Source organism: Neophocaena asiaeorientalis, unplaced genomic scaffold, assembly GCF_003031525.2.
Source record: "Neophocaena asiaeorientalis asiaeorientalis breed wild unplaced genomic scaffold, Neophocaena_asiaeorientalis_V1.1 scaffold82, whole genome shotgun sequence".
Classification (NCBI taxonomy): Eukaryota; Metazoa; Chordata; class Mammalia; order Artiodactyla; family Phocoenidae; genus Neophocaena; species Neophocaena asiaeorientalis.
The window spans coordinates 6,992,826-7,019,147 of NW_020173068.1; the positions used below are offsets into that span (position 1 = coordinate 6,992,826).

At 51.5% G+C, this 26,322-nt stretch overlaps 1 protein-coding gene across 1 annotated transcript; it reads left to right on the plus strand.

The window, feature by feature from the left end:
- Positions 1-1,175: 1,175 nt before the first annotated feature.
- MMP24 (matrix metallopeptidase 24) lies at positions 1,176-25,032 on the plus strand. The gene is made up of 8 exons (XM_024743131.1): positions 1,176-1,321; positions 6,503-6,619; positions 8,297-8,601; positions 16,041-16,202; positions 18,491-18,705; positions 21,082-21,220; positions 22,615-22,881; positions 24,695-25,032. Exons 1-8 carry the CDS (start codon positions 1,266-1,268, stop codon positions 25,030-25,032), a joined length of 1,599 nt encoding a protein of 532 aa, XP_024598899.1. The 5' UTR covers positions 1,176-1,265.
- Positions 25,033-26,322: the final 1,290 nt, after the last annotated feature.

Sequence of the window (26,322 nt, forward strand, 5' to 3'; positions counted from 1 at the left end):
CCAATTGGTGCCACAGATATTTCCTGGTGCTGTGTTTTCTTCTGATTTCTTCTGTTTCCATCCCTCGTGCTTGTTGGTGGAAATAATCATCTTTACTTTGCTGTCCTTCAGATTCATTGTTTGTTTGAGCTTCTTCATCCAAACTACTTTCAGACTCTTTTGCCCTTTTAAAGTTTTTCTCCTTCTTAAAAAAAAAGTGACTCCATGCATAAAATTTAGAAAAGCACAGAAAAAAGTCCCCCAAGATATTATAACAAAAGATATTCAAATTAATTCTTTTTTTACTGAAAAAAATTTTGACATTATTTTAGACTTCCAGAAAAGTTTTCAAGAATAGGACAAAGAATTCCTGAATACGTTTCACCCACATTCCCCAACTCCTAACATTTAACTATATTTGTGGGGGTTTTTTTTCTCCCTCTCTCTCCTCTCCCCCTTTCTCTCTATTTTTCCCGATTCTGTTGAAGAAAAAGTTGCAGACGTTGTGCACCGTTATGTAAGCTGAAATACTTCAGCATGTATTCCCTAAAAACAAAGAATTCTCTTACATAACCATACTATTATTATGTTATGTGCGCCCTTCTAGGCTTTTTTCTGTGCATATATTTGTGTACGCATATTTAAATTAAATAATACATTGTTTTGCTTATTTTGTTTATATTTATTTATAATGGCTTGCTCTTTTGGAGGGATTAGCAATAAAGACCACAGATAATCTCATGCCTATTAATATTCTACAACATGATTCTTCAGCAGACTGTGCCTTTGGACACAGTGGGTTTCTGGGTGGCACAGCGTTTTATCAGGCCAGTCTGCTTCCGAGAATGAACTGTTCTGGTGCTCTTGCATGTGTAGTCATATATCAGTGGAAAACACCTACATGGTAAAGAGGCAAGGTACTGGAAAGCCTGGAATGCAATTTAATCTTTATTCTGCAGCCAGTAGAGATCCAGTGAAAGTTTTATAGCAGAAGAGTCAGCCAACAAGAGCTGGGTTTTCTGGAGGTTAATTTGACAGTGTCTGCAGGAGGGAATGAAGGAGGCAGGAATCAGAGGCTGAGTCCATAAGTCCCTCAGGTAAAACGATCCCTGGTTTCAAGGGCAAATCTCTGCCCAGGTAAAACAGAGCCTTCTCTCGCGTAATGCATCCTTTTCTTTTCACATGTCTTTCAGAACTGGTTAAAGTCATACGGCTATCTGCTGCCCTATGACTCACGGGCATCTGCGTTGCACTCAGGGAAGGCCTTACAGTCAGCAGTCGCCACTATGCAGCAGTTTTACGGGATCCCAGTCACCGGTGTGTTGGATCAGACAACAATCGAGTAAGATTTGCATAGGACATTGTGCCTTTGAACTTTCCAGACTTACATTTGGGTTCACATTTGTCATGGCCTCATCTGTATACCATGCCCATCCTACCTTCCTATCTTTTACCCCTGCAGTGTCATCCTGGGAGGGAGTACCCCGAGGTGCCCTTTCCTATGTGAGCTGGGGATGTGCTCTGCCGTAAACTTGCTGTGTGACCTTGGACAAGACTCTTAACCCTTCTGGGTCTCAGTTTCCTTATCAGCACAGTAAAGGGTTTGGTTATAGATGGTCTTAAATCTCCTCTGACACTAATAACTTGTGGGTCTGTGAGTCACCCCTCTGGCATTCCTGAGATGTCCACATCTCACTTGATACAGAGACTCTAAAATAATAATGAGTTGGCAAGTCTTATTCCACTATTCCCATTTATCAAGTATTTGCTGAATGCCTGCGTGTGCCAGGCACTGGGCTTGGTCCTTTGATCCCTGCCCTCCAGAGGCTCCCCATTTAGTGAAAAACACCATCATCTAGCTACACTGGTCTAGAACTCAGAAGGAAACACTGAGGTTCAGGGAGATACTTAGGAGGTAATGACAAGTAAGCCAAGCTACAGGGATGGTTTTTATACTCAGGGAGAGGATAAAGAGGAGGGAGAGAAGAGTGCTTGGGATGGAACTCACAAAATAAGCCGAGAGGGCTTCCCTGGTGGTGCAGTGGTTGAGAGTCCGCCTGCCGATGCAGGGGGCACAGGTTCGTGCCCCGGTCCGGGAAGATCCCACATTTCGCGGAGCGGCTGGGCCCGTGAGCCATGGACGCTGAGCCTGCGCGTCCAGAGCCTGTGCTCCGCAACGGGAGAGGCCACAGCAGTGAGAGGCCCGTGTACCGCAAAAAAAAAAAAAAAAAAGCCGAGAAGGAGCAGCCTGAGAGGTGAAGGAAGCCCAGGGCAGGGATGCCATGGCCGTGAAGGAGGATGGTCAGCAGGGTCGGCTGCCATGGTGGTCAAACAGGAGACTGAAAGGTGTCTGCTGAGTTTAGTAACAAAGAGGTTGGCCATTGAAACCTCCCTGGAGTGGTGGCAGGAAAGTCAGATTGCGGTGGGGAGAAGGGGAGGTGAGGAGTGGGGATGACAAAGGTAGGGACAACTTTCAAGAAGCTGATCAGTGGGAGTTGCCTGACGGCCTAGTGGTTAGGATTCTGGGCATCCACTGCCATGGCCGGGGTTCAGTCCCTGGTTGGAGCTAGAGAGGGATGAATTTTTGTTGGTTTAAGATGGGAGAGAGTTGAGTATATTATATATATTTTTAAGGAATAGCCATGAAAGTTATTAAAGCTGTTTAAGAAAAGCCATAGCTGCCACAAAGGCATGACCAAGAGCTGGAGTGAGTTTCCCAAGCAGTGGGGGAGGGGCAAGAGCCCGAGCTCAGGTGGAAAGAAGGAGCGGGGCTGGGGGAGGATGCAGGGAAGTCAGTGGGTGGAGAACAGGAAATCTAGCCAATTGTGGATCCAGGATCAATCCATCCCTTGGGTGAGTCACTCCTTGAGATAAGCATCTCTCTGGGCCTCATCTTGTTCATTTACACGGGGGTGGGTGGGGGAAGTGTTGGATTTTTGACTTTTAAATTCTAGATTCCATTATTCTAAGCTTTTAAAATTTAGTGAGTCTGGGGGTTTTTTGTTTTGTTTTGTTTTTTGGCTGTGTCGGGTCTTAGTTGCGGCATACGGGATTTTTCGTTGTGGTGTGCGGGTTCAGTAGTTGTGCTGCGTGGGCTTAGTTGCCTCACGACATTTGGGGTCTTAGTTCCCCGACCAGGGATCGAACCCGCATCCCCTGCATTGGAAGGCGGATTCTTTTTTTTTTTTTAATTTATTTTTTGGCTGCATTGGGTCTTCGTTGTAGCTGTGCGCGGGCTCTCTCTAGTTGTGGCGAGCGGGGGCTACTCTTCGTTGTGGTGTGTGGGCTTCTCATTGTGGTGGCTTCTCTTGTTGTGGAGCACGGGGTCTAGGCACGCGGGCTTCGGTAGTTGTGGAACACAGGCTCAGTAGCTGTGGCTCGCAGGCTCTAGAACGCAGGCTCAGTAGTTGTGGCGCACGGGCTTAGTTGCTCCACGGCAGGTGGGATCTTCCCAGACCAGGGCTCGAATCCGTGTCCCCTGCATTGGCAGGCAGATTCTTAACCACTGTGCCACCAGGGAAGTCCGAGTCTGGGGTTTTATGATACTAAAATTCTGTATGAACATTTTCTATTCCTCAAATTCTCTGATTGTGAGATTGTGAAATTCTGAGATAATACATTTGACCGCTCCTATGATGCTGTGAGTACAGTGGACTCCTTGGCCCTGTGGCCTCACGAGCCAGCTGGTCAAAGAGAGCCTGACCGCCTTTCAAAGCGGAGGTTATTTTGAGGGCTTTGTGCAGGGCTCACGGCAGCGCATCCCGGGGCAGGGGCACTGCTGTGTCTGCTGAGGCACCACCTGGCCTTGGGTTTCGCTCTGTTCCAGAAGCCGCAGGTCTGTTGGACAGGCTTCAGAGAGTGGCAGGTGGCAGTAAGAGAAGGAGGCAGAGGGAAAGATCTGAGGGAGGAAGATGGCATTTCCCACTTGCCGCTCTGCCCCCAGCTCTTCGTAGGAAGGCGGGGAACGCTGTTTTGGAGGCTTGGGAAGGAGGAAGGTGCTCGCACTTAATCCCAGACCTGATGCGGAGGGTGTTTGCGGGTAGAACTTGGAGACCTTAGTTTTGGCTCCAGCTCTGTGACCTTGGGCAATCGCTGCCTCTCTCTGGGCCTGTTTCCTCCCTGGGGGCCCTTCCAGGTCTAGTTCAGCCTCCTGGAGGTGCCTCCTGGGTCTCTTCCCAGGGACTGTCAGTGAAAGGAAGCTAGATTAGCACTTTAAAATACTATTTTTGAGTGCCTACCTTGGGAAATATCGCACATTATTCACTCCTTCATTCATTCAACAAACATAGTTCCTCTAACCCAAACTTGTGCTAAGCACAGAAAAGAAAAATAAAGAAGAAAAGCCCCAGCTTTTGTTTCTCAAATTGCATTAATTAATCGTTCATTCATTCATTCAACGAAGTCCCAGTCCTGCCTCACAGTTTGCTATAGTTTGCAAGTTACTCGATTTATCTCTGTACCTTTTCCCTCGTCTGTAAAATTGGGAACAATCATTTCTGATTACCTCACAGAGCTGTTTTGAGAATCAAATTTATTTTTTTTTAAAAAAAGTAAGTGAACACTGTGAAAATGATCAACATTTATACTCACGCATGTTATTGTTATTATTTTGTCTTTTGTTATTGATTTCCGAGTGTGGACATTCTAGGTGATGTAAAGCATACAAAATGAGAAAGACCTGGTTAAGTCCCTCAAGTCCCTTAATATTTGGTTAAAATAGTCTCTGTCTCCTTTTCTCTCTATTGCCAAAGGCAACTGCTTTCAACAACTGCAAATAAGGCCAGACTGTTTTTCCCCCAGCGATCTCAATCTATAGTTCAGTGAGCTGGTCATTAGGGCAGCACAGAGACATGAAATGCAAGGATGGCCCTTCCAATCAGCCGTGATCTTTTAAACCTCCTATCCTGGCCCCTATTTTATATCCCCAATGAAGTCCCAGGCTCACTGTTCCCTAATGCAACCTAACCTGACAGCAAACAGTTATCAGGATTTACTTAATTCCAAGCACAAGGCTAGCTTCTAAGGACACGATGAACACAAAACAGTTCCTGTCCTCAAAGAATTTACTATTTACTAGAGACAACAGACTAATGGATTTCAAATCACAGTACAGGGTAGTTAAGTGCTGCCGATAGCTACACTCCAAGTCCTACAGTTTTTCAGCCACTTTTTTATTTATTTATTTTTATTTTTGGCTGTGTTGGGTCTTCTTCGTTGCTGCACGTGGGCTTTCTCTAGTTGCGGTGAGCAGAGGCTGCTCTTTATTGTCGTGCGCGGGCTTCTCATTGTGGTGGTTTCTCTTGTTGAGGAACACGGGCTTCAGTAGTTGTGGCACATGGGCTCAGTTGCTCCGCGGCATGTGGGATCTTCCCAGACTAGGGCTCGAACCCGTGTCCCCTGCGTTGGCAGGCGGACCCTTAACCACTGCGCCACCAGGGAGGTCCTGTTCAGCCACTTTTTGAACACCTGGAGTGAAAGAGACTTTACTGTCTTCCAAGCTATGCCTTTCTACCGTGGGAAAGTTCTCATTCATTCATTCAACAAATCATTCTTGAACACCTTCTGAGTCAGGCACTGTGCTGGCACTGGGGATACAGACAAGGTTCCTGTCCTTATGGAGTTAGAACCTGGTAAGAGAGACAAAGAATAAACAAAAAGCTAAGATATGATGTAATTTCAGGCAATGATAAAGGATATAAAGAAAAATTAAGCGGGATAAACAGATAGAGGTGGGATGGGGAGGGGGAAATTATTTTAGAGAGGGTGGCAGGGAAGTCCTCTTGGAAAGGGTGACATTTGAGCAGAGACCTTCATGAAGTAAGGGAACAAACCATGTGAAGAAGAAGGGCATGGCAAGCAGAGGACACAGCAAATGCAAAACCCTGAGCTGAATGATCTTAGGATGTTCAAGGCACAGCAGGGAGGCCACTGGAGCTGGAGCAGAGTGCCTGTGGGGAAGCAGGGGGTGCCGGTGTCATCACGCGTAGGTGGGGGTTAGATCGCGGATCACGCAGGGGCTGTGGGCCAACGTGAGGAGTTTGAGTTTTATTCTAGGTGATTGGGGAGATCATTGGGAGGTTTTAAAGCAGGGAGTGATGTGATCTAATTTCATTTACAGAGCATTTCCGCGTGCATTCCCTCCTTGGAGGCTCCCCACAAGCTAAGACCAGTGAGAGCTAGAATTCTCACATTGCCGATGAGGAAACTGAGGCTCACATTGACTCAGTCGCTTGCCTGGGCTCCTATGATTAGTGACGGAGCTGGAACTAGCAAGCCCGTGTCTTCTGACTCCCAGTCTCTTATGCAGCAGCGCTTCTTCATATTCAGTTAGAAGTGAATGAAGTGATGAATCGAGCAGTCGATCGTGTTCCTTTCGGGGACCCCATCAGAGCCAGGGGCCCAGAGTCTGGGTTGAGTGTGCATGTTGCCATTCAGCCTGGGACCGGGGAGCTGCAGTGCCTTCCTAGAGTGTCCAGGGACCACAGTGTTGGTGTGTGTGTGTGTGTGTCCTCTCTCTGCCCAGGTGGATGAAGAAACCCCGATGTGGCGTCCCTGATCACCCGCACTTGAGCCGCAGGCGGAGAAACAAGCGCTATGCCCTGACAGGACAGAAGTGGCGGCAGAAGCACATCACCTACAGGTGCCTCAACTCCCTCTCCTCCTCCTTGGCTTTGGCTCCACCCTCACTCTGATGTTTCCCGGCCTGAGTTTCTGAGGCTCACACTGTAGGTGGGTCTGTGATCAGGGCCAGGCTCTGAGACCCCATGACTTTGTTCTCCTTGTAGCGTCCAGAGGATGCTACGTCTCCAGCTTCAGGTTTCTTTGGTCCTTTAGGGGCTCATGAGTTATGCTCTGTTCAGATTCCTAGAGTTTTTAGTTACAGGAAGTGGGGTATGTTCGGTAACTTTCACCTGGGATAAAGAACCATGGCTGAACCCATCCTCCCTACCGCTGCTTGCCAAACCCCACTCCCTCTGATCTGGATCCCTTCCCCACTTAGCCTGATTAATGGACTTCAGCCGAGATTCCCAGCACAGAGTTCCAGTCGTTTCTTAAGGAGCATAAAGAGCTGGGAACTGAATTGCAACAGTTGTCATCCCTTGACTGTCTGGGCAAAGCAGGATCAGGCTTCAAGTCAGCCCAGTGACCAAGGGCAGGGATGAAGGAACCCATCACAGCAGACGCAGACATCAGGATTCAGATGGGATGGGGTCAGGGCCAGGCATAGGGCAGGCTCAGCTGGGCCCTGTTTGGCACCTCTCAAGTCTCTGATTCCATCTCAGGTGGATCCCTGGGTTCAGGAGTATGATCTGAGACAAAGGTCCTTTGGGTTGAGCTAAGGACTCTCCTGCTCACAAGCTGTAGAGACCAGAACAGGATGTTTTCAGAAATCTGACAAGAGGAGGAAACTTAAGAAGAATCTGGGTTAGTAACTGCATAGACTTAGAGTCTCCTCAAGAGTAGAGTTAGAAGTGGCTTCTAACCCAATTCTAACCTTAACTTCTACCACGCAACCTCTCTGGGCTTCAGTTTCCTTACCTGTAGAATGGGTGAATAGTCTTTGCCCCAGGTGTTCATGGGGCAGAGCAGCCAGAAGTAGTGATGCTCCATCGTGGAGAACCATGCAATATGGATACAGTAACCTTACATAGTTAAACCTATAACTGATTTAATCACATGCCACCCTATACCAGCTTCTATGTAGACAAACAGTAGTAGTTGGTGCCAAAGATTTTTTTACAGGATATTTGACTTAAACTCTCCACTGTTTAAGTGGGTTTTTAAAAAATATTTATTTTTATTTAATTTATTTATTTGGTTGTGCTGGGTCTTAGCTGCAGCTCGAGGGCTCCTTAGTTGCGGCAGGCGGACTCCTTAGTTGTGGCATGTGAACGCTTAGTTGTGACATGTGAGATCTAGTTCCCTGACCAAGGATCAAACCCGGGCACCCTGCATTGGAAGCGTGGAGTCTTAACCACTGCACCGCCAGAAAAGTCCCTGTTTAAGTGTTTTCATAAATTTTATAAATGTACATTTTTATGTATTGGGAGAAAAACTTAAAATTTAGGAAATGCCATGCACAACTTAATCTTTTTTCTACAAATTCAACACAAGCTTTTTCAGAGATCAAATATAAAAACACTAAGTAAAAAGGCAGGGGTGGGGACCCAGAGCCCTGCCCACCCAACCTCTGCATCAACCCCTGAGGTACCTCAGCAGAATTCTAGGCCCACGTGGCCTCTGGTGTTCCTTTTAGCTCTGCTGGTCTCTGATTCTTGGTCTGTTTCTCCCTATCAATCCTCCCCTCTCTCACCAGCATTCACAACTACACCCCAAAGGTGGGTGAGTTAGACACGCGGAAAGCTATTCGCCAGGCTTTCGATGTGTGGCAGAAGGTGACCCCGCTGACCTTTGAAGAGGTGCCCTACCATGAAGTCAAAAGTGACCGGAAGGAGGCCGACATCATGATCTTCTTTGCTTCTGGCTTCCATGGCGACAGCTCCCCATTTGATGGCGAAGGAGGATTCCTGGCTCATGCCTACTTCCCTGGCCCAGGGATTGGTGGAGACACTCACTTTGATTCAGACGAGCCATGGACATTAGGAAATGCCAACCACGATGGTAAGGTCATGAGGGGACAGGAGGTTACTCGGCTGTCAGGGAAAGAAGCCCTGAGGAAGAGCTTGGAGGATACCACAGTTGAGTGTCCCGGTTTCTAGAGCTTCTTGTCCAAGGACTAAGACCCTAAGAGGGTGGGAACTGTGGTCTCTGATAATATTCAACAGTTGATCCATCAGGGCCACGGCCAGGGAGATGGGTCAGATCACTTAGTAAATGGTCTAATTGGACTGAGTTAGGAGGAAATTCTAGGCCATGAATAAGACGGTAAAGTAATGGATCCGAGGCTGGAGGAAAAGGTTAAAAGGCTTAAAGCTGAAAGTGGTAGGCTCTGGCCTGACTGATGAGGGCTTCAAAGGCCATGCTGTGGGAAAACATGACAGACTCTCTCCCTTATGTCAACCTCACAAGTGAATAATAGGCCCCGTAATTACTCTAGCATCCTGTCTGCGGTACTCGTAACAATACTCCTCAGGTTGCAAGAGTTCTTCATCAGTACTTGCAACTGCAAGGCAACTGCTTAGTAAGTAGGCAACTGCACATCATTGTGCCCTTTTTTAAGATGAAGAGTTTGAGGCTCAGATGGCGTAGCTGGTAGGCAGCAGTGCCAGGGCTCAGACTGTAGTTCAACCACTGGCCATGTGATGAGGGGCGCATCATTCACCCTCAGTCTCCTCATCTGTCGGATGAGGGGCTGGATTAGGTGACTTCTAAAGTCCCTTCCGACTCTAATGGAACATGATGCACGTGTTTGAGCATTTAAAAAAGACACAGTCTCTGCCCTTTGGAAGTCCAGAGTCGAGTCGGGGAGACAGATGTATACATAAGTCACCCTGTCGCAAGGCAGACTGTACTGAAGGATGCAGCAGAAGTACCAAGAAAATGCAGTAGGACTCTGGAGGAAAGAGGGACAGAGGATTCAATTCAATTCTATTTTAGATTATAATAGATTAGAATTAGTATGTTAATATTCTAAGGCCCATGTCAAGTGTTTTCCACATACTGTATAATATGTATATGTTATTATCATCCCCATTTTACAGATAGGTAAACTGAGGTGTAGAGAAACAGTAAGTAACCTACTAAGGTCCCACAGTTGGTGAATGGGGAAATATGTTTTCAAACCCGGACATGATGATTCCAGAGCCCATACGCTTTGCTACCATGCTGTTTCCATGGCTCTCCAACTGCAGGGCACATCAGAATCACCTAGAAACCTTTTTTAAGAATTCAGATTCCAGGCTCCAGGCCCCTAACCTCTTGCTATTCTGATTCTCTGGTTCTGGGTTCAGGCCTGGGAATTTGCACATGGTCTCATAAATTCCCCAAGTGCTTCTGAGGCAGGCGTCCATTACCTTGAGAAACACTGTCTTAATCCCCAGAGTTTCCCTAACTTGCCTGATCATAAGAATCAACCAGGTTCTTGTTATAAACATGGATTCCCAGGCCCTTCCCCTGGAAATTCCAATTCTTAAGCTTAGGCAAGTTGGGGAAACACTAGGCCTTCTTTTTCCTTGGAGATGCTTCAGGCTGAGAGCAGACTTTAAAGGCCCATTTCCTCTGAGGCTGTGTCTGCTGTCTGTAGGTGGGGACTGCCTCCTTAAAAGCATTTCATATCATTGCATGGATCAGGGATCACGACTCTTGTCCTGTCTGTCAAAGGGTGGTTCAGGAGGTGATGTGGCCACGGCTCAGCCTAGGCAAAGTTATGAAACTGCTACATTTCTCTTTGTCCCCCACCCTGTTCTTTGGTCTTCTTTCCTATCTAGCTCCATTTCCTCAGCCCAGGAATCCTCTCCCTTATGTCTTGGATGTGTTTCCTGGTTTTCTGAACACCTATTCTTTATCTTGTTCTTATTCTTGGATCAGTGTCAACCAGTGGTTGTCTGTGCTAACTGATAAAGCGTGAGGAGAGGAGAACTAACATTTTTGAGCCACTGTTATGTGCCAGGCACTGTTAGCTGATAACAGTCATAGCCCTGATAGAGATACATGAATTATTAAGGACATTCCTCCTCTACCCTGCCTTTCCCAGCCCAGGGTGTGCACTTCCCACAACTGCTCCTTGCTGGTGGAGACCTTGGACCAGTCTCAAATTCCTGAGAACTTCTGGTGGTGTGTGTGGGAAGGAGCTGGGACCTGTGGATGGGCTCCATCCCAGCACCCTCTCATCTGTTCCACCCCATCCTGACGAATGACCAAGAATTCGGATAGAAATTCCAAGATAGCTAACGTCTTCTTTGGACAAGAGTCAGGACTTTAGAAAAAAAAAAAAGAAAAAGAAAAAAAAGAGTCAGGACTTTGCTCTGGAAAACCAAGCAGAACTATCCAGTTGCAGCTCATAACCCCAGCAATAGACTGCTAGGAACCGGAAAGCAGCCATTGCCATAGGACGGCCTTTGGAAGGAGAGGAAAGGAACCAAGATTGATTGAGCACCTATATGATATCTCGTTTAATTTCCACATAAACTCAGCGAGGTCGTGAGCGCAGCCTCCCGGGAATTTTTTGTTTATTAGCTTTCTTCTCTATTCTAAATTTCCATTACAGAAAATTTTAAACTTACCAAGTAGGGAGAATGATAATGTGAACGCCCCCAGGCACCCATCACCCTGCTTCAGCAGTTATCGACATTATGTCAGTGCTGTTTCATCTACCCTCCCCGACCCCCTTTGTTTTTTGGTGATGTATTTTAAGGAAAATCTCAGGTCTCACCTCTAAATACTCTATTACATACCTCTAACAGATTATCTTTAACACAACCACAAAATCATGACCAACCGGACAAAATTAGCAATAATTTCTTAAAATCCAATACCCAGTGTTCATTTTCCCAAATTACCTCAAAAATGTCTTTAACGGTTGTTTGCTTGCAACAGGATCCAAAGAGCATCCACACATCATTCGTCTCTTAAGGCCCTTTTCATTTACAGCAGTCACCTTGCTTCTCTCTTCTCCCTATATCTGTTGAAGAAATTAGTTATCTATTTTATATATAGCAGTGTGTATATGTCGATCCCAATCTTCCAATTTATCCCTCACCCCTTCTTACCGCATGGTAACCATAAGTTCATTTTCTACATCTATAACTATGTCTGTTTTGTAGATAAGTTCATTTTGTAGATAAGTTCCTTTTTTTTAGATTCCACATATAAGCAATATCATATGGTATTTGTCTTTCTCTGTCTGACTTAGGTTCACTTTTACCATGTCTCTCTTCCCCATGTAGCCTGAGTAGATCTACAGGCCTGACTGGATTGACCTTTTTGGCGAGGATGCTTCCCAGGTGGTGCTGGTACCCCGTTGCATCACGTTAGGAAGCACGTGTGACACAGGCCGTCCCCCTCTTAGCAATGTGAAGTTTGAGCAGTTGCTTCAGGTGTGTCAGCCTGACCCAACCACTATAAAATTCCCGCAGGGGACTTTATTTTAAAAAGGTTGCCTAAGCCCTAACAGCAAACTCCTGAATCAGAATCCCCTCCACCTGTGTGTTGAAAAGGCTCTCCTGGAGAACCGCTAGAATGTAAAGGGGATTCTGATTCTCCACTTCTTTGGAGTCTATGCAAAGGGCGATCTGGCCCACCACACCTTTAAGCTGATTTCGGGGAGGCTCCCAGGCACCCTGTGTCCTCATCCCTTTCCAATGGGTCAAGCAGTGAAGTCAGCAGAATTCACTAAGCTCTGCTGGGGAGGGAGCCCAGCCCTGGGGAAGGTGACAAGACGGGAAGCGTCATGGGGACCAGCCCTTCACAGGGAACCGTCCTTCCGCAGTTACTACGGTGGTTCCTCCCCACCCTGGGAGCTAGACTGGGCAGGGTGGTGAGGAAAGGAAAGTTCTGAGTGGTTGAGACGTTCACACAGTAAGCGGCAGAAGAACAGAGAAGAAAGCCAACAAACAAAAATTCCCGGGAGGCTGCATCACGCCCTCACTGAGTTTATATGGAAATTAAATGAGATAATGTATAGGTGCTCAATCAATGTTGGTTCCTTTGCTGTCCTTCCAAAAACCATCCTAGGGCAATGGCTGCGTCCCAGCTCCTAGCAATCTATTGCTGGGGTTATGAACTGCGTCTGGATAGTTCATGCTTGGTTTTCCAGAGCAAAGTCCTGACTCTCATCCAAAGAAGACATTACTTGTGTCAAACCCAGGACTCTGAATTTTTAACAATCACTCCAGTTGGTTCTGCTGCAGATGGTCCAAAGACAACACCTGGAAAAAATACTGAACATTTGGCACTGTTCCATCCTGGCTTGTCCAGCACAGAGCTTTCCCTCAAGGAGCTCATAGTCCTGGAGCAGAAGACAGTGTGTGCTCCTGGCTATGATGTAGGGTGGACAGTGGTCAGGGCCATAAAGATGATACAGATACACTGCTGGGAAAGTGTATAGGAGGAAGCAGTCATTGCTGGTTAGGGAAATCAAGGAAGGCTCCCTGGAGGATGTGGCATTCAGCTGAACTTTGAAGGAGTAAGGTTATTCCAGGTAGAGGGGACAGCATTGGCAAAAGAAGAGAGGCAAAAGAAAATGTTGTAACCTTTGGGAGGGTTTCAGGAGTCAATGAGATGGGACTCACCAAAGATGGAGGTCCCAAGAGAAGGAAATGAAGCAGAGACAAGATACACTGGAGTAGCCAAGTAGACTGTTGGGTGCTTGCTAGGAAGCCCAAGGACTTGAGCTCCCAGCTCAAGGGAACTCTCCCTGTTGAGGATGCTGGTCCTTCATACATAGCTTAATGTGAACTTGCTAATTAACCGTGATAGTTCTGTGCCTGGAGGTGGTGTGAGTGCTTTCTGTACCTTGCCTCATTAATCTTCACCCCATTCTTATGACGAAGGTACCATTAATCCCTTTATTTTACAGAGGAAGAGATTTAAAATGTCACACTGCTAGGACATGGCAGAGCCGGGAGTCACAGCAGTCAGACCCCCAGGCACTACACTTCTGACCACTCTGCTTCTCTGCCTTTCATCCTCTTGGGTGGTGAAGCCCTTACCAGCCTCCTGCCCATAGAGCATGTGGGTTTTCTCCATCCCTCTGCTTTTTCTGGAGTTCTCCTGCCCCTCCACACTCTCCTTCCATCTCCCCAGAGCAGCCCCCACTTAACAGGTCTCTTGGGTTTCTGTGCAGTAGGATGCCAGCTCCCCAGCTCTCCTCTCTCTGCCTTTTGGTCCCTGGAACAAACCCACAGACCCCTTTCCTTCAAGGGCTTACTCCTGTTCTCTGCAGAGACCCAGCACAGAGGCTTACAGAGTAATAGACACAGGCTGAGGACAAAGGTTTAGAGTCTAGCCAGGCACTCAGAGCCCTGCTCCCTGGTTCTCAGCTGAAATCCCTGCGGATGCTCCCTGAGGAAGAACCTAGTCAGGAGACAGAGGCCCAAACAGCTTGTCCCGGGTCACAGAATGGGCCAGGAGCAGAGCCAGGACCGGACCCCAGGAAGCAGGGCTGCCTTCCATTGGCGCGAGCAGCCACCTTTGTTTGGGATGGAGCTCAGAGATGAGCTCACCCTTCCCCGCTGCCAGAGGGGCCAGGACCTGAGGAAGGAACTGGGGGAGGCCTGGCCTCCTCATGCCAGCCTGCCCTGCCCCAGCAGAAGGCCAACCCCAGGCTCTTGGCCAAACTTCCCCGATCTTGCCCATCCACCCTTCGCTGAAGGTACTGGTGGTGTCCGCGGAGCGGCCGGCATGCATGTGTGTGTGACTGAGTCTGCCCCATAGGGCTATTCTCTCTTCCCAAGACCTTAGCCAGGAAGGCCAGACACAATCCCCAGGCTCATCTGACCCTCGTGGGGCCCTCAGCCGGGCTGGGGTACGGCAGCTTGGCCAGTGCCACTGGGGCCAGAGTGAGCACTAGGACTCCTGACCACCTCCTGGGCTCTTGGCAGCCTCCCCTGCACTTCAAGGTGGCAGGACTGGACTGTGACATGAATTAGCGCTGGGCAACAGAGGCAGGGCTCAAGGGGCATTCAAATGCCACAGGTCAAGGCAAGCAGGAGTCTATAACTGGACATAATATGAGTCAGGACTGTTGATTCGACAGCCTGCTCAACTCCCTGCCCCTTGCATTTCTTCCCCAAAGCCAGGGCTGCTTAATCCCCTCGAAGTCAGGCCTTGCCCTGTCCCAGGCCTGACCCAGAAGTTCTGGGGAGTTGGCTTTAGGAGGATCTGGTTGCTGGGACCCCAAGTGCCTCGTGCTTCCTTTCTGGTCAGCGGGCTTGTTCCAGGGACCAAGCTCCTGTCTTATGCATGGTGACAACAGCTGCCATGCAGCATCGTGCCCTTTACACATCTTATCGCATCTGGTCCTCACACAACCGTCTGAAGCACGTACGACCTCCGCATTGTACAAATAAGGAAATTGGGGCTCAGAGGGTAGACCTTCTGACCGAATTCACAAAGCTCACTGGGGTAGAGCTGGACATGAACGAGACCTGTCCTATTCAGGGGCCCAGGCTCACGACCACTCTGCTGTGTTGCTGCCTCAGCTTCACCCTCGGGATCCCGTGTCCCACTTTCAGTACCTGGACCTTTCGTTTTCACTCGCATTTGAATCCCTGCGTTGATCTTGGCCACAGCTCAGTCCTTTCAGGACCGAGAGCTGCTGCACGACCGAGGCTCCGCCTGCCCCCGGGTCTCTGAAGATGACCGCCAGCCTGCCGCCCCCAGGACTCCCCTCTGCCCGTCACAGAGCCTGCCTGCCTTAGCTCAGGCTCTTTTCATCTCTCACCGGGACCCTCATACTGGCTTCCAGACCAACCCCACTGATCCCCCTGCCTCTGGTCTCATCACCCCCTAATCCTTCCTCCAACTGCAGCCAGAGTGATTTCATCATGTCACCACCAGCCCCCCCGTCCCCGACACCAACCTGCTTAAACCTCCCACTGGCCAAGAAGCCAATCCAAATTCCTTTGCATGGCATCACAAGCCCTGCGTGCCAGCCTGGCTGACCTCATCTCCCTCTGGCCCTCCCCTCCTGCTTTGTTCCGGAGCCAAGTGGAATGAGACTGCTTGTCCCTGGACGTTGTTCATAGCATTCTCTCAGCCAGCAATGCCACCTCCGCCCCTCTCCCTCTCCTTCCCACTGAATAAACTCTGCTGACCAACTTCTTATCTTTCTAGACTCACCTTAAGCTTCACCTTCATGAAGCTTTCCCTGAACATCTTCCTTCAAGCGTAAATGACTCCTCCCTCCTCGGAATCCTCACTCGACCCTTATAGACAGCTGTAGAAGCACCTGGAACACTAATTTCACTTATTTTGTTTCTCTGTCCCTATCCACCACTATATGGAGTGTTCTGGAAGGTAGGGGTGTGTACGTCCCAGTGTCCGGGACAGGGCCTGGCACAAAGCTTATACTAGGTGTTTGCTGAAGTAATGGATTGACTGACTGACTGACTGACACCTGAGTGGGTGCCCTGGGCACCTCCCCATCTCCCCCTCCACAGGGAATGACCTCTTCCTGGTGGCTGTGCATGAGCTGGGCCACGCGCTGGGACTGGAGCACTCCAACGACCCCAGCGCCATCATGGCACCCTTCTACCAGTACATGGAGACACACAACTTCAAGCTGCCTCAGGATGATCTCCAGGGCATCCAGAAGATCTACGGTGTGTGGCGGGGGAGAGGGGCCATCGCTCCTTCCTTGGGCTGGGCCATGACTGCCTGCCTGTCGAGGCAGAGGGTTGGGGGCGGCTGGGGACCTGGGCCTCTGACTGCTGTCTGCAAGGCTCCTCCCCCACCCCCCTCCTTCCCTGCACACTTGGGAAACCTAGGGGAGGGTCTGAGCTGCAACTGGGAGGGACAAAAGTGGACAGAGAGCCTCCCACTCCCCCTACTCTACCCGCTTCCCCCCTCCACACACCTCCCTCTCACCTCCTATGGTTCCCTCTCAAGGGGTCCCACCTCTAGCCAAGAGAGTCACCCATCTGCCCAAGTAATGGTGATACAATAGGATAAGTATTATTACCAGAGCTTTTTTCTTAAACAAGAAAAAGACAAACTAGGCTGATATCTTGATAAGATTTGAGGGGCCTGCTACCATGCCACCCCATTCTCTGTTCACACTGGTGTGGGAAGTTCTTGTTCTCGTCAAGTCGGTGGAGATGGGAAGACCAGTTTATTACAGCAAATGCATGTCCACGTGGCACGGCCCCTACAGCCCCCAGGCTGTGGAGTACAAGAGGAGGGCTCTTCTTGGAGGCCCTGAGGACCTCACAGAGGAGGTCGCCCCACCCAAAGCCTGGAGGATGGGCAGGATCTCCACAGGTGAGGCAGCAGAGGACTGGACAGGTAGTGGGGACTAGGAGGTCTTTTGAAAATAAAATGGACGCTATTTGCTGATAGATTAGACACAAGGGTGAGGTTTCTGGCTTTTGTAACTGTGGAGCAATAGATTGACCGCTGTAGCTCAGAGATGTGGGCTGGAATATTGATCTGGGATCTTTGGTGTTCAATACGGTAGCCACTAGCCACATGTGGCTATTTAAATTTATATTAATTAGAATTAAATAAAATTAAAACTTCAGTTCTTCTGCCGCACTAATAACTAGTCGCTCATTTCAAGTGCTCAATAGCCACACGTGGCTAGAGGCTTCTGTATTGGACAGTGCAGATATATAGGACACGTAGGTCATCACAGAACGTTCTATGGGACGGCTTGAACAGAGGTCTTTAAAGCCATGAACCTGGAAGAGATCCCTTCGGGTAGTGATTCTCAACTTGGCAGTGCATTGGAATCACCTTGGGATTTCAATTTAAAAAAATACTGGGGCTGCCCTGGTGGCGCAGTGGTTGAGAGTCCGCCTGCCGATGCAGGGGACACAGGTTCATGCCCCGGTCCGGGAGGATCCCACATGCCGCGGAGCGGCTGGGCCCGTGAGCCATGGCCGCTGAGCCTGCGCGTCCGGAGCCTGTGCTCCGCAATGGGAGAGGCCACAGCAGTGAGAGGCCCGCGTACAGCAAAAAAAAAACAACAAAAAAAACTGATACCCAGCCTTCACCCCCAGAAATTTGGTTTTAATTGGTCTGGGGTGACTTCTGAACATCAGGGGGGTTTTAAAAGTTCCCCAGGTGATCCTAATATGCAGCCCAAGTTGAGAAGCACTGACCTAGGACCAAAATAGACAGAGAAAGACAGAGAGAGAGACAGAGACAGACAGACAGACAGAGAAGGGGAGGGGAGGGGAGAGGAGAGGACCCGGGGGCATGCCGACCTTTAGAACCGGGTGGATGAGGAAAGGCCACCAGCAAAGCAGGCTGAGAAAGAACAGTACACGAGGTAGGAGGAAAACCAAGAGAGTGCAGGGTTCTGGAAGAGAGAGAAGAGTGTTTCAAGGAAAGTGTCTGTGTGATCTTGCTACGCAAAGTGTGGGCCTCAGACCAGTAACTGGCATCGCCTGAGAGCGTGAACAAACACAGACTCTAAGGCCCCAGCCCAGACCCTCTGAGTCACAATCTGCATGTTATCCAGGTCCCTGAATGATCCTTATGGACATCAAAGTTTGGGTCAAGTAATGTTGGATTTGGCAACATGGAGGTCATTGGTGATCTTGACAGCAGTTTCAGTGGGTGACGAGGCAGAGGCCATGCTGGAGCAGGATCAAGAATGGGGGGAGCAGACAGAGAGGGTAGGGGACACTGAGCCTAAGAAGGGACATGTCCTCTCTCGTAACAGGAGAGAAGAAACCAGATTTGGGGGTGGAAAGATGGGAGTTCCCATTTAACGGCTCTTTTCATGGATTTTCTCAAAGACTGGGGGAGTAAACAATGGGAGAGGGGGGACAGGAGGCTGGAGTGTGACAGGCTTGTCTCAGAGCTGCCCGGGTGAGGATGAGGCAATGGCAGCGGGGGGCAGGGCACGCCTGGCCCTTCTCTAAGATGCAGCCCCTCTCTCCAGGACCCCCCGCGGAGCCCCTGGAGCCCACAAGGCCCCTCCCCACACTACCCGTCCGCAGGATCCACTCACCGTCTGAGAGGAAGCATGAGCGCCAGCCCAGGCCCCCTCGGCCGCCCCTGGGGGACCGGCCAGCCACACCAGGCGCCAAACCCAACATCTGTGACGGAAACTTCAACACAGTGGCCCTCTTCCGGGGCGAGATGTTTGTGTTTAAGGTAGGACCTCGGGGCTCCCCTCCCACTCCTTCCCCCACCTGGGGCGGGAGAGAGCTGCTGCTCTGGGATTAGGCCTGCTGTGGGGCCTGGAGGGGAGCTAGCCCAGCGGCCAGGCCATGAGGTCTCTTCCTGGTGCTGCTGGGTGAATGGACTTCTTTCCAAGAGGGAGGCGGGAAGCGGTGACCCTGCCCCTTCCTGAGGGTTAACGCTGGGGGGAAAGTGCTGGAGACCGGCCTCCACTCTGTGACTCTGAGCAAGTCACCTCCCTTGTCTGGACCTCAGTTTCTCCATCTGAGGGCTGGGAGGGTCATTCCTCTAATGAAGGGTGTGTGCAGATCAAAGGAATCATGGCTGTGAAGACGTTGGCTTGGAGTAGGGGCTGGCACAGCAGTGGCTGCATCTGTCTCCGGATCCTGCCAGGGCTGGTTCAGAGGACCGCCTGACAGGAAGCTGGCCAGGCTACATCTTGTTCCCTGGTCTGTTCCTGTCCCTCTAGCCATGGGTTGCAGGGCGGCAGCCTGCTCAGTGTGTTGCAGTTGGGTTCTCAGGGAAGCAGGCTCTGGGACAGTGTTTGGGATGCAAGATTTTGACCAGGGAGCACCTCTGGGATCCACATCTGTGGGAAGGAGGGGAGGGAAGCACGATGGGGCAGGAGAAGATAAGCAGCAACTAGATCCACTGCAGACCCGGCCACGCCCACAGCGAGTTCCGGAGCTAGAATGGCCCGTCAGAGTTGTCCTGTGTTGGGCCCCAAAAGGCTGGAACTTTATTCAGTCAATGGGTGAGGGGGGGCATGACCTTGGGGGAGCTCTCTGGAGCTAGGCCATCCCCAGCGAGGTTGACAGTTGAAAACTGCCTGCTGACCACACTCCCGGCCACCAGCACAAGAGGCCCTCCGCTGACAGCGTGTCTCTGTCACACTGGCTGGCTGTGGAGAGCTGCCCCACTCACCTTGTGGAATTCTCACCAGCAAGCTTTGAGCTCTGACCAAGAATCAGGCGACAGGGGTCAGCCCCAGTCCTGCTCTCACTGCGTGGCTCAAGGAGAGTCACTTGGCCTTCCCTAAGACTCTGTGTATCTCAGATCTACTTAAGAGGAGTTGTGAAAGTCAAAATAAGGTTTAAAAAACTGGATGTGAAAGTGCTTCGTAAAACACCTAAAAAAAAAAAAAACTTTTCTAGCTTTTGTACCTTTTTTTTTTGGCTGCGTTGGGTCATCGTTGCTGCGTGCAAGCTCTCTCTAGTTGCGGTGAGCGGGGGCTACTCTTCGTTGCGATGCGCGGGCTTCTCATTGTGGTGGCTTCTCTTGTTGCAGAGCACGGGCTCTAGGCACGTGGGCTTCACTAGTTGTGGCATGCGGGCTCAGTAGTTGTGGCTCGTGGGCTCTAGAGCGTAGGCTCAGTAGTTGTGGTGCACAGGCTTAGTTGCTCCGCGGCCTGTGGAATCTTCCCGGACCAGGGCTTGAACCCGTGTTCCCTGCATTGGCAGGCGGATTCTTAACCACTGTGCCACCAGGGAAGCCCCTGTACCATTTTTATGTATCATGTTCATTCTTCTGCACCCTTGGATCCTCCAACTGAACGGTTCCTAAGCGAGTCTGGGTTTTATCATTCCCATTCACACATAAGAAAACGGAGGTCCTAGGAGGTTACAGGCCTTGCCCAGACTGCCTACCAACCAGGGCTGCAGTGGGACCAGGCACCAATTTGAGGAGGAGGGCTTTTTTCACATTCTTGGCCTATTGAGCTGCCATTTACTTAACGTTGACTATGTGCCCTGTACTGTTCTAGGCACTTCACCTATAATCTCTCATCTGACCCCCACTATTACCCCCCTTTGCAGGTGAGGCTCTTTAAGTACTGAGCCCCAGGTCACGCAACTGTAAGAGGAGGAAACTGAATTCACACCCGGGGCTTGGGGGAATTTCCACGGCTTGCTTCCCACAGACCTTACCCTGCTGGCTGGAGCCAGCCGTGAGGAGGGCACTCTGCCCAGGCTCAGTGACCAACCCCTGCTTCCCACCAGCCTGGGGAGGGGCCCCGCTGACGTCGGTGACTCTCTGCTGCCCTCATGTGGTCATCCCAGGCCCTGCATCATCCCTTCCAGCTCCCCGCAACGCCTCCTCTGCCCACCAGGCCTGTCTGCTGGCTCTGTCTTATGGCCCCTTGGGCAGCAAGAGACATCAGGAGCCTTATGTGAAGAGAGTTGATGGGCATTTTATCTTCCTCATTGGGCTTTGAAAGATAGAAGCAGACATCAGGGAGGGTTGCAAGGCTGGGCCCAGGGGAACGTGTTGGGTTGTTGGGGCCTGAGCCCCAGGGCTGAGATCACTGGGTTCAAAGGCTATGCCTCTTTCTTTCCTTGCCTTAACCCCCAGGATCGCTGGTTCTGGCGCCTGCGCAATAACCGGGTACAGGAGGGCTACCCCATGCAGATCGAGCAGTTCTGGAAAGGCCTGCCCGCCCGCATAGACGCAGCCTATGAAAGGGCTGATGGAAGATTTGTCTTCTTCAAAGGTAACGTGGCCTGTGCAGAAGGACCTGGCATGCTTTCCTGCCCTTCTCGGGACCCCCTTTTTCCACCTGTAAACTGGAAGAGGCAGGGTGGGAGGCAGATGAGCTGCAAGGGTCCTTCTAGCCCTAACAGAAACACTGCCATCTGACAGGACAGATCCCTGCAGGCAGAGAAATTAAGTCAGGGAGTGATTGCTGAGGGTCTGTATGTGCCGAAGTTGGTGGGGTGACAAGCCTCACCCCCACAAAGTAGAGGGAGGTGCAGACAACTGAAGACCATCCAGTGCTCCATGGAAGGCCACCCTGTGAGTTCTGTAAGAGCCTGGAGGCGGGGAGGTCACGCAGGCTGCAGAGGCCAGGGGAGGAGGGGGAACTAGCTGTATGGCAGGCCCACCCTGTGCTAGGTTGTTTCACTTCGATTATCTTGACTTGGGCCAGGCCTCAGAAGAGTAAGATTCAGATAGTGAGGAGTGAGAAAAGCATTCCAAGGGGAAGGAACAGCATGGGCAAAGTAGTTCAAAGGGCTTTAGAAGACCCACCAGACAGCCATGGAGCCCCACCAGAGAGCTGTGAGAAGTGGCCTGGAAAGGTAGTTTAGGGGAGAGTCCTGAGGAGCCCTGGCTGCCCAGCCGAACTATGGTCTTAATCCATCAGGGCAATGCTGGAAGTTCACTGTTTGTTTCTGAGCAGCAGAGAGCCAGAGGGCAGGCGGCAATCCAGGCAGAGGCAGGAGGCCGTTCCTGAGACGGCTGCTGGAGTTGAGGAGAGCGATGTCTGTAAGGCCTGTACCAGGGAGGAGCAGTGAGGCTAGGAGGCTGACAAGGCCTTGTGAGAGGCTAAGTGCTGAGAGGAGAAGGAAAGAGAGGGTGAGGCCACCTTCTTGGGGACACTGGGAGGCAGACAGGTGGTGAGGGAGGGAGCCCCTGGGGTGGAGAGGAGGAACTCCGGAAGCCGACCTGGAAACGCCCAGAAGACGGTGGGCAATCAGGGTGCTGGGCCTGGTGCCCAGGTCCACTGGGAGAGCAGCAGCCTCAGAGTTGGGTGTCACTGGTAGAAGGTTGGGGGAGTACTAGTGTGTGTGTGAAGCTGTGAGAGGAAAGGAAAAAGGAGCAAGTCACACGAAAGGAAAAGAGGGTGGGGCACGGAGCCTGGGCAGCGTGGGGCGAGTTGCCCAGGATCTGAGACTGGATTCTGGCTTCTTGACCCCTAAGCTCTGCCTGAGCCAAGAGGCCTCCGCCTCCTCCGCCACAGGGATCAAGCAGGACCAGGGCCATCTCCCCCTGACACTGGCTCCATGAATGACTTTGGTCCCAGTGGATGATGGGCAAGTGGCTCTATCCACAACCTCCAGCATGAATGACCGAGGAAGGCTAATCCTGGGTTCCTCTTGGCCACAGGTGACAAGTACTGGGTGTTTAAGGAGGTGACGGTGGAGCCTGGGTACCCCCACAGCCTGGGGGAGCTGGGCAGCTGTCTGCCCCGAGAAGGCATTGACACAGCTCTGCGCTGGGAACCTGTGGGCAAGACCTACTTTTTCAAAGGCGAGCGGTACTGGCGCTACAGCGAGGAGCGGCGGGCCACGGACCCTGGCTATCCCAAGCCCATCACCGTGTGGAAGGGCATCCCCCAGGCTCCCCAAGGGGCCTTCATCAGCAAGGAAGGATGTACGTAAGAAACCGGCTGGGTTTTGTGAGGGGGAGTCTGATTTTACGTGGGTCTCACCGGGGCCCACGGGCATACTCTCAAGGTATCCAGGTTTGAGAAACACCGCCTGGTGGTAAAGACAAGTGCCTCATATCGACCCATGTTTACACAGTAAATTAATCCTCTCTTACCAGCGGCCAAGTCACAGTTTCTCATCTGTAGGGATCATTCGCAACTGAGAGATGTTTTCATAGACTGACTTCATTCCCTCAGATGGCATTTCTCAGACAGTGGTCCTCAGGTGTACTCGAGGAGTCCCTCAAGGTAACAGATCTGAAATGATGGATGTGGTGGTTCAAAGGTGCTTTTTCACAGGGCTTAAAGATAAGAGAGAAGCATTTTCTAATTATGAGACATTTCCTAAGCTCCTCCTGGAGGCCAGGCTGACTCACAGCCTCTCCCTGCTCCAGACTAGAAGCTTCTCAAGAAGAGGGGCTGGGACTTGCCAGGTGCAGAGTGGCTATCCATGGATATTTGTTGAATCCATCTCTGCTCATCTGGTCAAAAGCACAGACCCTGGAGCCAGCCTGGCTGGTTTAATATCCCACCTCCACTGCTTACTAAGTTTTAGCTGTTATCATCATTATTATCTTGTTGGGGTGTTTTAGTTTTTATGGAATGTCAGGTGTCATTCATTTACTCCACAATAATGGCTGAGAGCCAGGTTGTGTGGGAGGGCTGGGGATGGAGCTTAGAACAAGACTTGCCTTGCATCCCTGGCTCCCAGTCTAGAGGCAAAAAACAAAGTGGCAACAAATGCAATAAGGGAAAGCATTTGCCAGAGAGCATCTAGGGAGAGGGCCATGTGAGAGAGGGTCGTCAGGAAGGGCTCTCCAAGGAGACGTCACCGGAAAGAAAGCCAGCAGCCACAGGGCCAGAGCCGCTATTTGGTGGCTCTCCTGTGTACCTGATGCTTTACACACATGGTCTCACTTTCTGGGGAGCCTCAGAGACAGGTGACATCAAGAACTTCAGCCAATGAAAATCCCAGCCAAGGTGGGGAGCCGGCCAATAGGAGAGTGTGAGTTGCTCTGTGTCTGTGGACTGGCGGGGCGATAAGGCTGCTGCAGGAAGCCTTGTGGTGGTTGCCAAGCCCTGCTGCCTCTTTTCCTTCCAGCCCCTCCCCCAGCAGGGTCCCAGCGACCCTGCAATCTGTGTTGCACAGTCACGTGTGCCAAGCCAAAAAAAGTCCGTGGTAACTGCGAAGAGGTGGTGCCCTCCGTCAACGGGAGAAATCTTGCTCCCTGCCTCCCTTGGCTCAGGCAGGAGCTGGCTCAGCCCTAGAGCTATGGAGACAGTGCCGTCCAAGCCTTAAGCTGGGGACTTGATCTGACTCACGTGGGGGAAGGGCGAGGCTATGGGCACAGGATGGCAGAGCTGGGACCCAGGGCTGAGAAGAGTCCTGTCTGGGAAGCACAGAATGAGCTTACCAATGCTACTTCCAGCCCCTCAGTGGCTTCCCAGCGCCTTTGAGATGACAGGGTGGGCTGCTCCAGGTCCCAGGTGCCTCTCTGCAGCTGGGCAGGTCGTCCTCCACGACCAGCCACACCACTTGCAGGGTGTGCAAGGCACCGCATGCCTACCTCCAAGAGTTCCAACACGCCCCCACCACGTCACGTGCCCACCCACCTTTCAGAGCTCCTCTTGGGCTCCTCCCAGGTGGGAGAGGCGCCCCTCCTCCACACTGCCACAGCGCCCTGGGCCCTCTCACGCTGGTGCAGAACAGGTGCAGGGAAGTGTCTGGGATGGTGATGATGGGCCATGTTTCTGCAGATTACACCTACTTCTACAAGGGCCGGGACTACTGGAAATTTGACAACCAGAAACTAAGCGTGGAGCCAGGCTACCCACGCAACATCCTGCGTGACTGGATGGGCTGCAACCAGAAGGAGGTGGAGAGGCGCAAGGAGCGGCGGCTGCCCCAGGACGATGTGGACATCATGGTGACCATCAACGACGTGCCAGGCTCTGTGAATGCAGTGGCCGTGGTCATCCCCTGCATCCTGTCCCTCTGCATCCTGGTGCTGGTCTACACCATCTTCCAGTTCAAGAACAAGGCAGGCCCTCAGCCTGTCACCTACTATAAGCGGCCAGTCCAGGAGTGGGTGTGAGCAGCCCAGAGCCCTCTCTGTCCACTCGGTCTGGCCAGCCAGGCCCTTCCTCACCAGGGTCTGAGGGGCAGCTCTGGCCACTGCCCACCGGGGCCAGCATGGCCCTAGGCCAGGGGTCATGTAGCCAAAGTGGTGGTGCATTGGCCTAGGCTGAGCATGGGGCAGGGAGTGATGGCAGCTGTGCCCCAGGGTGGGTGTCTGGCACCCAGCTGCCAGCCTTCTGTCCTGGGTAAACTGCTCCCTACTCAAGGGAATAGGCCAGGCCCCATCAGGAGGCAGGGACCATGCCAGGAGGAGGAGGCCCGTGATCACTGCGCCCTGTGGCGTCCACGAGGCACCACTGCGCCATCTGTACCTGGCTGGACCCAGCACCTTCTGTGGGAAGCCAGCGCTAGCGGTCTCAGCCCCATCCGGGAGATGCCACCAGTCCTGGTCCCCCATTGCCAACACCTGCTGGTCAGATGTCCCCCCACCCCCACCCCACCGTCCTCCAAGGCTACAGGACCCCTGCTGCCGACACAGTGGGCAACAAGCCTGGGTTTCCTCTGCTGGCAACAGCAGATCCCTCAGGAAACCTGCTCCACACGTCAGGGTCTCCTGAGACCCAGGATTTAGGGTCACATGCTGCAGGCAGGGCTGTGGCCCAGCTGGGTCTGACAAGGACCCAGCTGTCATGTCGTGAATATTTCAATGTCCTGTCACTATTGTTTAAAGTCCCATTCTGCAAAGGCTGCTTGAGGCTTTAGGTGAATTAGAGGTGACTGTCTTGGTGATGAGGCCAGCCCTCCCCCCAGCGATAAGGACCAAGGTGCTGTTAAGGCCACTGTAGTGCCCAGACACGCCAGGAGCTGGGCCCCGCTGATGAGGCTAAAGGGCTGGAGCAGGAGCTGACCCCATCTCAGGGGCTGATCTGAGTTTGTAGCTGTCCTCCACTCTCCGGTTCCTCTCCCCATCCCCCAAGTCCCTGGCCCTGCTCCAGCCTGTCGCTTGTGGCCTGAGGACTCAGCCTGACTAGTGAGGTGAGACGGAAATAGCTCTGGGCCAACATTCTCATGGCCTTGGGTTAAGGGGCCCAGGGCAGCCTTCTGAAGTGCTCAGAGCCCACACCCCTAGCTACCCTGAGACCACTTCAATCTCTCAGCCCAGAAGCAGTGTTTATACCATGAGCTTGGCGCCTGCTAACCCAGCTCTCTGGGCCCATCACCCTGCATTGCTCTTCGGAAACGGGCAGCCACAACTGGTAACAACCCCAAGCCTAGGGGCCCGTCCCTCACTGTCTCTGGCAGGAAT